The sequence below is a fragment of the Pinus tabuliformis genome, chromosome 5_2 (assembly GCF_031772625.1).
Source record: "Pinus tabuliformis cultivar Carrire ecotype Pingquan chromosome 5_2, CPIR1, whole genome shotgun sequence".
NCBI lineage: Eukaryota > Viridiplantae > Streptophyta > Pinopsida > Pinales > Pinaceae > Pinus > Pinus tabuliformis.
In genome coordinates, this window is record NC_142306.1 from 606,906,357 (window position 1) to 606,919,278 (window position 12,922).

At 42.1% G+C, this 12,922-nt stretch overlaps 1 protein-coding gene across 1 annotated transcript; it reads left to right on the forward strand.

The window, feature by feature from the left end:
- The first annotated feature begins 7,162 nt into the window (after positions 1–7,162).
- LOC149160477 (L-type lectin-domain containing receptor kinase IV.4-like) lies at positions 7,163–7,843 on the forward strand. Its single transcript, XM_089434621.1, has one exon. It carries the CDS (start codon positions 7,163–7,165, stop codon positions 7,841–7,843), a length of 681 nt encoding a protein of 226 aa, XP_089290747.1.
- The last annotated feature ends 5,079 nt before the right edge of the window (positions 7,844–12,922 follow it).

Consider the following 12,922-nt stretch of genomic DNA (forward strand, 5'->3'; position numbering starts at 1 on the left):
CTTGGGGTTGCAGTGCCCAAAAATGTCTATAACAACCATCAAAGCCTTAAACATTTTTTGGAGCAACGCCTATCCTCACCACAACAAAATAAATGGCTAGCCAAAATGTTGGGATATGATTATGAGATAATTTACAAGAAAGGTGTGAAAATGTCGTAGCGGATGCTTTATCACACCAATTTGAGGAGGAAAGCACCCTGCTAGCAATCTCTCTTCCCATTCCAGAGTGGATTGAAGAGGCTCACAAGGAATGGTTTTCACATCCTTCGCTCTCCCAACTCATTAATAAATTACAGGCAGATCCAAATTCCACAGTGGGCTACTCTTGGTAGGATGAGATTCTTCACTACAAGGACAAAGTAGTGATATCGCCAACATCCACCCTCAAAAGTCACATTTTGGCAGAGTTGCACTCATTTCCCACTGTAGGCCATTCAGGCTTTCAAAAGACTTATGCTTGCACTCGACGTTCATTCTTTTGGACAGGCATGAAAAAGGAAATTATTACTTTTGTAGCTGAGTGTGATGTGTGCCAGCGCCACAAAGGAGAAATAGTCAAATCCCTAGGCACATTACAGCCATTGCCCATCCCTGCCTCAATCTGGACGGAGGTTTCCATGGATTTCATTACTGGTCTTTCGAAGTTAGGCAACAAGTTAGTCATCATGGTGGTTGTGGACAAACTTTCTAAGTATGCTCATTTTTGCACCGTACCCCACCCTTTTACACCAGCTTTGGTGGCTCAATCTTTCATGGACCAGATCTTCAAATTGCATGGCATGCCCACTTCCATTATGTCTGATCATGACCCGATCTTCACCACTAACTTTTGGAAGGAACTCTTTAGGCTACAAGGTACCCAACTACAACTCAGTACTTCCTATCATCCCCAAACTGATGGCCAAACTAAAGCAGTAAACAAATGTCTGGAGACCTACCTCAGGTGTTTCACTTCAGAAAAGCAACATCTATGGGTCCAATGGTTACCTCTAGCCAAATGGTGGTATAATACTAACTATCATGCCACCACCAAAATGACTCCATATGAAGTCGTTTATGGTCAACTCCCTCCTTCACCTACTTCTTATATCCAGGGATGCTCGTAGGTACAAGCAGTGGATCAACTCCTATAGAATAGTGCAACCATGCTGGCTCACCTCAAAGAGAATCTCCATCAAGCTCAAAATCGCATGAAGCAATAGGCAGACCAACATCATTCAGAGTGCAAATTTCAAGAAGGGGATCAGGTATTCTTGAGGCTGCAACCATATAAGCAAGCATCACTCAAAGACAAGGGTTGTTAGAAACTATGTCCAAAATTCTACGAACCGTATCAAATACTTTAGCGCATTGGAGAAGTAGCCTATAAGATAGCCTTGCCACCCACTGCAAAAATCCATTCCGTCTTCCATGGATCATGCCTCAAGAAAGTGGTTGGGAACCATTGCAGAATTCAAACCAGTCTACCAGAATTGGATGAAGAAGGTTCAATCTGGCTCCAACTTGAACAGGGTCTCGATACGTGAGAATGACACTTGCGCAGCCACACGATCAAGGAATTCCTCGTCAAGTGGAAAGAAACCTCTCCAAAAGATGTGACTTGGGAACCAGCCACTATTCTTTAGCAGTTTCTGCAGCTTCAGCCTTGAGGACAAGGCTAATTTTATATGGGAGGGCATGTTAGGGTCCAACCCTAATCCCCTTATTTATGTAATAGGGTCGAGTCATAGTTACAGTTAGTTAAAGAGTCAATAAAGCCCATATTAATAATTGTAAGTGGTTGACCCGCATTTAAAGAAAGGACCATAGTTGGTTCAAATGGGCCATGGTATTAGATAGATGGTATTAATAAGAACCATGGTACTGACTCGTGGTATTGCATGTATGAATCCTATATAAAGGATAGAGACTCCGCTTGAGGAGAATCGCGTCTTATTTTGTAATTAAGCCCAGCTCTATTAGAGGTTGCCCCCTCAAAGAGGCAAGTGAATATTGCCTTCCTTTCTGAATAATAAAATACATTGCAGAATTCAAACCAGTCTACCAGAATTGGATGAAGAAGGTTCAATTTGGATCCAACCTGAACAGGTTCTTGACACGCGAGAACGGCACCTGCGTAGCCGCACGATCAAGGAATTCCTCGTCAAGTGGAAAGACACCTCTCCAAAAGATGCGACCTGGGAACCATCCATTGTTCCTCAGCAGTTTCCGCAGCTTCAGCCTTTAGGACAAGGCTATTTTTATGGGGGAGGGCTTGTTAGGGCCCAACCCTAACCCCGTTATTTATGTAATAGGGTCGAGTCATAGTTATAGTTAGTTAAAGAGTCAATAAAGCCCATATTAATAATTGTAAGTTGTTGACCAGCATTTAAAGAAGGGACCACAGTTAGTTTCAAATGGGCCATGGTATTAGATAGATCGTATTAATAAAAACCATGGTACTGACCCATGGTATTGCATGTATGAATCCTATATAAAGGATAGAGACTCCCATTGAGGAGCGTCATGTCTTATTTTTTAATTGAGCCCAGCTCTATTGGAGGATGCCCCCTCAAAGAGGTAAGTGAACATTGCTTTCCTTTTGGAATAATAAAATGCATGCTGTTATTTATTATTGTTTTGTGTTCTGGGTATATTTCTTCACATATTTGGTATTCTGGTATCTTCTCGCAGGTCAAGAGCATAACAACTTACCTACTAAAGATTCCACATGGGAGGATTAGAATTTTATACAAAAGCATCCAAAACTACTCAAGTGTTGAGGAAAACACTTTTTTGAAGGAGGGGCATGTTAGGTTCGTATAATACTAGTGACTCCCTCATTACTATTGTCATTGTAGCCCTTATTATTGTTGTTGTGCCTCTATTCTCCCCATATTGTTATTATTGTGCCCCATAGAATCCCATTATTATTATTGTTGTGCCCTTATATTATTATTGTTAAGTCGGTTTTGATTATATTATGATCCCTTAGACTCATATATATAGAAAGGAGGTTCTGTCATTTGTATCATCCAAGAATTGTTCATTTGTGTAATGTAAAGGAGGTTGCCCCCTTGAAGAGGCTGATTCTGAAGTTGTTTATCTATCTTTTCTATCTTTTTGTGAGCTGGTTTGTTAACACTCTATGCGAACTCTCCACAGTCGAGGAGAGAAATTGTGACAATACCATCTTCTGAGATATGGAGAAGGTTGAAGGCCTCCCCCCCGACCGAAGTCTATGTTGGATCTCTAGTCAACCCTATGTCAATGGAAAGAAATTGGAATGTTCTAAGCGAGAGGACAGAAAACATTTTCAATGTTTAGTGTAGAGTTTCAATAAGTTCATTTTAAGCTACGATGTCACCTATTAAGTGCAACGGAGCTGAGGAATATGGTTGAGGAGGGTTTTCACTGGGCCGACTTTTTACCGTGGCTCCAAGGCATCATATGTGTCATCAGCGTCGCTATGAGAGACTCAGCCTACAGACAAGAACTCTACAACGCTACATATAGAACCTCTGTAGAGCTGCATATAGAAGGAGGCAGCATTGTAGGGCTAGCCACTGTCATTTCCCTCCACAGGATCGACCTTAAGAGCCAAGTGCTTTAGCTCACTAATTCTCTTTGAACCACTGGGCTGCAAGGAAACGAAGAGTGTTGAGCGTGGTTGGATCAACATTTGTGATGGACCGATGAAACGAAATCAACTAGAGATAAACAAAAAGGAAATTGGCATGAAAAGGTGATGTAATTGGTGGGTCGTTTTGCTTGAATTCTAGGCATATTGCTTCTAGGAGTCGATTAAAATATTGGTCAGTGGAGCCACATTTTTTGCTGGTGTGTTGGCTGTAGGATCAACACATTCTCCACTAAATGTAGCCTTCGTTTATTGTTGCACAGGAGCTGTGAAGCACCGAGCTTGTAGCTGCTTGGAACTGATTCCTATGGTATTTTTGGATTGTTTAGCCAAATTTGCTCTATTTTTTCCTCTGCTTGTCATTAAAATTTTATTCTTTGAAAAACCATGGCATGAGAAAGTTGACCTTCATTTTTGTGGTGGGACATTTTGGTTATAATTATGTTTGGTCAAAATCAAGGGTTGGAGTGTATCAAGTCATGTAAAATTATACTGATATATGTTTGGTGGAAAAGATTAGATGTTGACAATTAGTTTGGCTACCTATTGTCACGAGTTTGAGTCTCTTTGTTGGAATTGGCCATTCCAACAATAGACAGATTTATTTACAAGAATGATTAACAACCAGATATGATGAAGACATGACAGTGAAGATGGCATCAGAGGATAATGGTTGGAGTTGCATAAAAGATTAAAGGATGATGAACAACTAGGTGAAAGTTTGTGTGAGTTTGTAGAATAGACTCACTAGCATGATGTATTATGAGTCACGCATATTAATTTTAAGCAAGTCTAGGATGTTTTGATAGTGGTATTTGTAAAGTATGTACCTGGTAACTCCAGAGTTAGAGTTTGTAATGTAAGCCTGATGAGGCATGTGTACCCCCATAAACTTTGTGGTAATCTTAAAACCCCTTTGTAACTACAAATTTGTGGTTAGCCGAAAACCATTATGCAGTGTTGGTTTGTGGTAAGCCAGAAACCACGTGTTTGAGTGAAGTGGATAGGGATTCTTGTAGGCATGGTTTAGGGTTAGCCGAGAAAACCCTTAGCATGGTTGAGGGTGAGCCAAGAAAACCCTTAGCATGGTTGAGGGTGAGCCGAGAAAACCTTGGGCTTGGTTAAGTTGGGTCTCTCATGAGCCTTAGTGGCTGGAGTGCCTTAGTGGCATATTTGTGGCCCATAGTGGCTAGAATGCCTTAGTGGCAAATTTGAGGCCCTTGGTGGCTGAGTTGAGCCTTTGTAGTTGAGTTGAGCCTTGGTGGTTGTGTTGAGCCTTGGTGGTTGAGTTGAGCCTTGATGGCTGAGAGCCCTTGTTGGCATAGTTATGGGTAATCATATAAAACCTATGATGATGATGGAGGGGGGTTTACAAGGACTGGTACAGGTACATGTGTGTAGTTATAATGGCTGACATAATCATCTATGCGAAGGACATCCTAGTATATTGGCGGTTGCAGCGGTTGGAACCCATGCATTCCGATGGATGGTTGCTCCTTTATATGGATATCAACATATTCTTTTGTTATGTTTGACCACAACTAGACTTTGCAGATTGATATCGAGACATGTAGTCATTAAGGGGGGGTGTTGGAAAATGTAATTCTTATTTGTCTCAGTTGTGACTTTCTATGTAAAGAATTTTGTTCCTATTCTATAAGTGTGGTTACATATATGTCACTAGTTTGGTGTGTGGTTAAGATATTCTTTCAACTAACTGATTGTATGTCCAAGATAATTTCTCTATCTCAAAACAACACTTCTTGTATATATATAATATCTTAATTCATCCATAAATACAATTTACACCATTAAATTTTATCTCGCTACTCTACTACATTATAAAATAAAAAATGTATTAGGTAGTACACTTTATTATTTACTCGTATTATATAATTGTAAGGATTATTATTGTGATAGCAGAATCATTTACTGGAGAAAACTTGGAAATTGATGCGATATATTCGCTTTTCTTGTTCTTCCAAGCTGATATTACTCATAATTTCGCTATCATATACTTTGATGCGATGCATTAGCTTCACTTAACTTTCGTGATTGTTGATATACTCATGGTACTCGTAATTTCATAGTTATATATTTCGACGGGTGATTATTATTTCTTAACTTAATTATTTTATTTTTTTATATTTTTAAATAAAATTTAATAATATTTATCAAAATGAGAAACACAATATATATATAAATAGCCTTTTGGAAGCTGAATTAAAAAATAATAATAGAAATAAAAAAGAGCTATCTCACATTATAGTTAAAAAACGTTGATTGTTAGGATATGAGGAAAGTCTGGAACGCCATACCCAAATTCGTGTGCTGGAAAATTTTGTTGTCCAGGAATGATATGATTTTCAATGAAAAAGCGCACACAACAGAACTATGCAGGTCATCCATTGCTCCTTTCGGCAGAAGAGAAGTGGTTGGGTCCCCTTCCCCCACAACCAAGGAAGCAGCTAACAATCCCTCAAGCAGGAAATCAGGCTTGGCGCAAAAGAGATTCTGAAGAAAAATTCAAGGAATGGTGGAGAAAGAAAAAAATTACAACAATATTCTTTGATGGAGCCTTCAAAGGCAATCCTGGGGCAGCAGGAGCTGGAGGGGTCATCTACGCCCCGGATGGAACAAGAAGGGACAGCTTTTGTTGGGGTATTGGACAGAAAACCAACAATCAAGCGGAGATACTAGGCCTCCTCAAAGCTTGTCATATAGTCAGGGACAGAGGAGACAAAGAATTTCAAGCCTTTGGAGACTCGGAGATCATAATTAAAAATTTAAACACGGGAAATCTGTTCACTAATGCATGCCTCAACAAAACACTAAATAGGCTGAAGAGAGTTCTGCTCGATTTCGACTCATATAAATTTCTCAATATTCTCAGAAATCTGAACAAAGAAGCAGATCTGATGGCGAACAAAGGGTGTACCCTCGGGAAAGGCCAATTTCTTATAAACGATGAAAGCTCATTTCATCCCTGCAACTCTTGAGGAAATGGTATTATGTAGTAGTACAAAAGATAGTGTTAGAATCAGAAACAAAAGAAATGTAGTATTGGATGCCATGATGTAATTCCAAGATTCATACCAAATAAATAAAATCATACCCGTTTGAGTTAAAAAAAAAAGGATAGGAGTCATAATTTCGCTGTCAAAGTTTTGTCGGTGATTACTTAACTGTGTGATTCGATAACGTTGAATACTCAATTCATTATTAATGGTGTTATTGTGGATTAGGCTGCTCGGTCAAGGAAATATGGATGGCGATCAATATGATTTGGTAGACGACAGGGACATTACTAGAAAATAACGGTATGGTAACTAGTCGTTTTCCCGATACGAATTTAGAATGGCCCTCTAGAAAACCCATGTATTTGGATCCAAGTTCCAACAGCCAGATATTTCAACATCTGCGCCATTATTCCAGAGAGAACATTAGCTTAGGCAAAGTAATCGGTCAATAATGATTCCATGGCGCAGACTGCATGTTCTAGCCTTCGGCTACATCGTCATAACACTTTTACTTGCATGGGCCATGGGGGAGGATCTTCGACACACCAGTTTCATGCTCAACGGATTCAAAGGAATCAAGTTCATTTTCGAGCTGAATGCTTCGCTCATCCACTCCGGATCCGTTCTCGCCCTTACAAATCACACTCATTTCAGACTTGGCCGTGCATTGTATCCAATTCCTATGAAGATGAAAAGCAACGAGACGCTTTCCTCCTTCAGCACTACCTTCGTTTTCTGCATAGTGCGTCCCCATTCTGACGCAGGCAGGGAAGGAATGGATTTCATCGTCACGTTGGCTGGCAGATCTCCAGTGGAAGCTATGTCATCTGAGTATCTGGGTTTGCTGAATGTCACCAGCAACACGCAGCCATATAATCACTTGTTGGTAGTGGAGTTCGATACGATCCAAAGTGCGGAATTCGAAGACCCCAACGACAACCACATGGGTGTGGACATCAACAACCTCACCTCGGTGGAGATGAAGCCTGCTGGCTATTGGAATGGGGAGAACTTCCATGGATTCAGTCTCAAGAGCGGACGCAACATACAAGCCTGGATTGATTACGACCATCTTCAAAGTCGGCTCAACGTTACCTTAACGTTTTCTGGTTCGCCTAGACCTCAAAAGCCCCTCATATCTCAGAAAATCGATATACAAACATCCTGCAAGAGAGGATGGTCGTTGGTTTTTCAGTGGCTATAGGGAATTTCGGCGAAGATCATTTAGTTCTCACGTGGAGCTTTACCACAGAATGTACAGCGCCTTCCCTCGATATTTCTTGTCTCCCTTCGTTTGCTAAGCTCTATTCCAAGCATCCGAGTCGAGTATTCATAGTCAGCGTTACAATAGCCACTCTGGTCTTCTGCTTGCTGGTCGTTGCGGCCTTGTTTCTCAGAAAAGGCAAGCACAAGGAAACGATCGAAGAATTGGAGTGGGAGTTCTGGCCCCATAGATTCACTTACAAGGAACTCAGCCTTGCCACCGACAGGTTTCTGGACGAAAACGTTTTGGGGCAAGGGAGTTTCGGCAAGGTTTACAAGGGGGTTCTCCCTAGCAGCGGCGAGGAAATCGCAGTGAAATGTCTAACTAAGGAGTTCACGGAAGGAATGTAAGGGTTCGTGGCAGAGATCTCGACAATGGGGTGCATGCAACACGGAAACCTGGTTCAACTTCGGGGGTGGTGCAGGAGGAACGCACAGCTCTTCATCGTTTATGACTACATGCCCAATGGCAGCCTGGATAAACTCATATTCGGGAACCTGACGACGGTCCTGCCGGCATTACGCGATCCTGAAGGACATGGCATTGGGATTGCTCTATCTGCATGAGGAATGGGAGAAGAGGGTTATCCACAGAGATATAAAGTCTAGCAACGTACTGCTGGATTCGGAGTTCAACGGGTGGTTGAGTGACTTTGGCCTTGCCCGACTGTATGACCATAATGAGAACCCAGGGATGACTATTTTTATGGGAATTCTGGGGTACATAGCGCTGGAACTCGTAAAAACGGGGAAGGCCACGCCCAGCTCAGACGTGTTCAGCTTTGGGGTTCTGCTGTTGGAGGTGGCATGCGGGAGAAGGCCCGTGGATATGTTTAAGGACGCGGAACAAACAATTTTGGTGGAGTAGGTGTGGGAGCTGTACATGGAAAGAATTTTGTTGGAGGCGGCGGATCCAAAACTTGGGAACGGAGGATACACTGTTGGTGAGATGGAGAAGGTGCTGAAATTGGGGTTGTTGTGTTCTCACACAGAGCCAGCGAGCAAGCTGGGAATGTGCCATGTCTGCCAAATACTAGAAGGCGAAGCTCCTCTTCCGGAAATCTGCAAGTCTTCATTAAACGTGAGTATTATAAGTGGTTATCCCCGAAGGAACCTAACAGGTGATAATTATCTGGAGGAAACGTCGACCAGAAGCCTGTCAGACAGAAGGTTCAATTTGGCTTCGGATAATTTTGTATCCTGCTAGCACGATTATGTGACTAATGTTAGAATCCTGAAGGGAGCATTAAATGCAATATATGGTGACCCGAAGCATTTTTGTATATATATATCTATATATATATATATATATATATATATATATATATATATATATATATATATATATATATATATATTATTGTACTTAATGCTGCCCTTCGAAATGCTCATCGATCACCAGGCCTTCATGGGAGCAATAGGTTACAAGGCAATAAAAAAAAAATTCAAGGCCTTCATGGGAGCAACAGGTTACAAGGCAATAAAAAAATTTTGGAAGGCACCCTATCATTGCTAACCTTTTTTTTTAGTACGAAAAAAAGCATAATATTGTATTAATTCATAATATAGGTTGTACATAATCATCATATATATCATCATAAGTCGATATCATATGCATATGCAAGTTTGGTAATGACTGTAAACAAAACATATGATGACCATATTAGCAGAAATTAGGGAGGTCCCTCTATTCTCGGACGTGCTTGAAAGTCGAACATTGTCCATATACAAAATAGTATAAACAAAGCTATGGATATTAGTATCTACAAACACCCAATAGCTGAATGATAAGTTATAATTAGAGACATTCCAGTACTAGAAAGTGCTCCATAGAAATGTGTGAGATATCATAATTACAAAATATAATATTGTATATGGATGGAGGGAAAGATCGCGTGTAGGGTCTCGAGGGTCTAGTATGTAATCACCATCTATCAGTTGGAGAGGCCAGCTTTGTAGAGGACATTTTTTAGAGCCCAGTTGTCACGCCCCTACACCTGCGGTAGTCTTCCAACCGCTTATAGTGAGGTGGGGCACCATCGAACGCTTTCTTTTCACCAATACTAACATTCATGGACTACGCCTAATTCACTTGTCCTTACTTAGTTTGTGTTTCGCAACCAAGTAAAATTATGTTTATCCTTTATACCAATGAACACCCATACTCATTCATTATCAACAGCAATTATAACAAGAACAACAATTGCACAGTATAAAGGGAGGGGCAACTCCCTGAACAATGAGTCTGCCCGATAATATATAATAATCAATCTTCTTTTAATAATACAATCATTACAATTAATGCTTGGCAAACTCCAAGCCAATACTTAGCTTCTTTTACAACATAGTCAAATCAGCCTTTTACAATAACCATGTGCACGCCTTGCATGAAGGGTGGGTGCTCACCCGAGCCACCAAGACACCCTTGTCAATCCCGGCACAATTCTGCACTCAAGACAACCTTGGGCACACCTTTCCCAATCCTCGACCAGCTCTAAGTAACACCAAGACTGCGCCTTCAAGTAATGCACATGAGTTATGCACACTCCCTTCCAAATCTGCGCACTTGAATTCCCCTTGAGCTCTATGCGAAGTTGTCCAAGCTTGATTGAATGCCAAATGAAGCCTCAACGCCATGCCATATATACGTATGTTAATGTGGGTTTACGTGGGTGGTGGCTCTCCAGCCGACCCCCAAACTTATGTCAACGCACCCCTTGTGAACGTTCTATACATGTCGGCCCGCCCATGTCCTCAAGTCGGCCGCGTCCATGCTTCTCTATGCTCATCGGGTTATAAATCGCCATCGCATTTTTGCCTTAGCCATTTTTCATCGTCGCACTTCTTTTGTCGCACTTCGTCACTTTGTCGTGCAGCGCGCGCCCGCCCGTGTGGCCGCGCCCGCCTGTGCGCCCGTGTGGCCGTCGTGCACGCCGACTCGCCCGGCGACCAACCACACCCGTGCCCGAGGACCTTACATCCTCCTCCACCTAAAATCATTGTTGTCCTCGACAACATACCATCCTGGTAGCCATCCACAAATATCATCACTATCCATGATGTCAACTCCTCCACATAAGGTAAACATCCCTACAACATATGTAAAACTCCATCTCCATCATGTCTCACCTTAGTGACTAACTGCCACCAAGCTCACCATACCAAGGTATACACCTCAACGGTATGTCCTCCATCAGATATCATCTCTATCCATGATCATCGACCCATCTGCCACAATCTCCACTGCAACATCTCATGTCGACCTCATCATGTGCTCCCAATGTGAGACTCTGTCATGATACTCCAACATAATGCTAACACATCTCTGCACACTTTGCAACCCCATGTCTGAACTAGTTGGGTAGCTAATCCAACTGTCATGCTCAAACCATGAGAGTGAACATTCTCATGCCATCATCAGTTGTTCCTCAAACATCCTGCCACATTCTTGACTCATCAAGAATCTATCTCCACAATCCATGCTCAGGTCCATGGAAACTCCATCCATCTGCAACATGTCATGATGCTTGATGCCAAGCCATCCCTACACCATCAATCATACCTGCTCCACATGTTTAAGGACTCACTGCCATGAGCAACTAACAATGAGCCCCATCTTCTCATCCATCTAAGAAGACGTAGAGGGAGTAGAGCCTGAAGGCTCTCCCTCACTAATCAATTCGATCCACCTATCAAGATCCTCAATCTCCATCCTTTTTAGATAAGCAACCCGGTCTTCCTTCTGGACATCCGGCCTCACATACACCTCCTCATCATCATTATCATTCTCAACCAACTCTAGCCTTCTTGACAAGTCCAAGATGCTATCCGAAAGTGACCTGATGACTAATGACTGCTCGGTAAGCTTTGCCTCAATAGTAGACAATCGCTTACTCATCTCTCCCATTCCCTTCTCATCTCCCATTTGCATCCCTCCCAATTTACAATCAGGCCTTGTCACACCAATGGTTGGCACGCCAATGGGTACATATTCCCTTCCATCATAAATGTAGAGCTTCTTCAAATGTGGAACAATCATAGCATCAAATTGTTTCATGAATTCCATCCCCAATACAACTTCATAGTCATCAATCCGTACTATAGTGAAGTCAACATTCCCTGTCCATTCACCAAGTGTAGTGTCCACCCTCTCAGCTATACCAAGAATCTCAATAGGAGGAGAATTCACTGTCTTCATTTGTGCCTTTGCCGGTGCAAATTTCAGCCCAATTCTTCTCGCAGTATCTTCACCCATGAAATTGTGAGAAGCCCCACTATCCACCATAGTGAGTACATCAACACCTCCAACCTTCATTCGAACATACTCCAATCTGTTCCTCTCAGGATCCCTCCTAGAGACCACCTCCGTAGTAGCAGAAGCACCAAGTATCTGCATCATCCCCACAGAAGCACCTTCATTCTTCGCATCAGATTGTGCAATAGCAGCCACCTTTGGTTTAGAAGGACAATTCTTCACCGTGTGTGGTCCAGCACATATCCAACACTTCAAGGCTTTCTTCGTCTTCGAACTATCATCCGATTTCGAAGCATCATCCTTCTTCTTATCTTTTGGCTTATCAGACTTCTTCTTTCTATCATCAGAAGTCTCATCATAATGCTCCACCAACCTGTCAACAGCAGAAAAAGCTTCTTCAAGTGTCCTAATCTTCTACCTCTTCACTTCATTGCGTGCCCAAGGCTTCAACCCAATAATGAAGTTGAACACCTTGTCCCTCACCACCATGTCAGGAAGTTCTAGAGCTGCACTTGCAAACTCCCGCTGATATGCTTGTAGGCTCCCGGTCTGCTTTATGTACTTAATCTTTGTCCTTGCTTCCCATGTTTCATCCTAAGGACTGAAATGGGCCTGCAACGCCTTCTTCATGTCATCCCACGAAGTAATGTCATCAGCACTGCCATTGGCAATCTGATGCAACCTCCTTCGCCACCACATCTTAGCATCCTTTGTTAAGAACTGAGCAGCTACCTTGACCTTTGTCTCATCATCAGATAGACCCAA

Coding starts and splice junctions, on each gene's coding strand:
- LOC149160477 (XM_089434621.1), top strand. CDS start 7,163: ATGGGGGAGGATCTTCGACACACCAGTTTCATGCTCAACGGATTCAAA.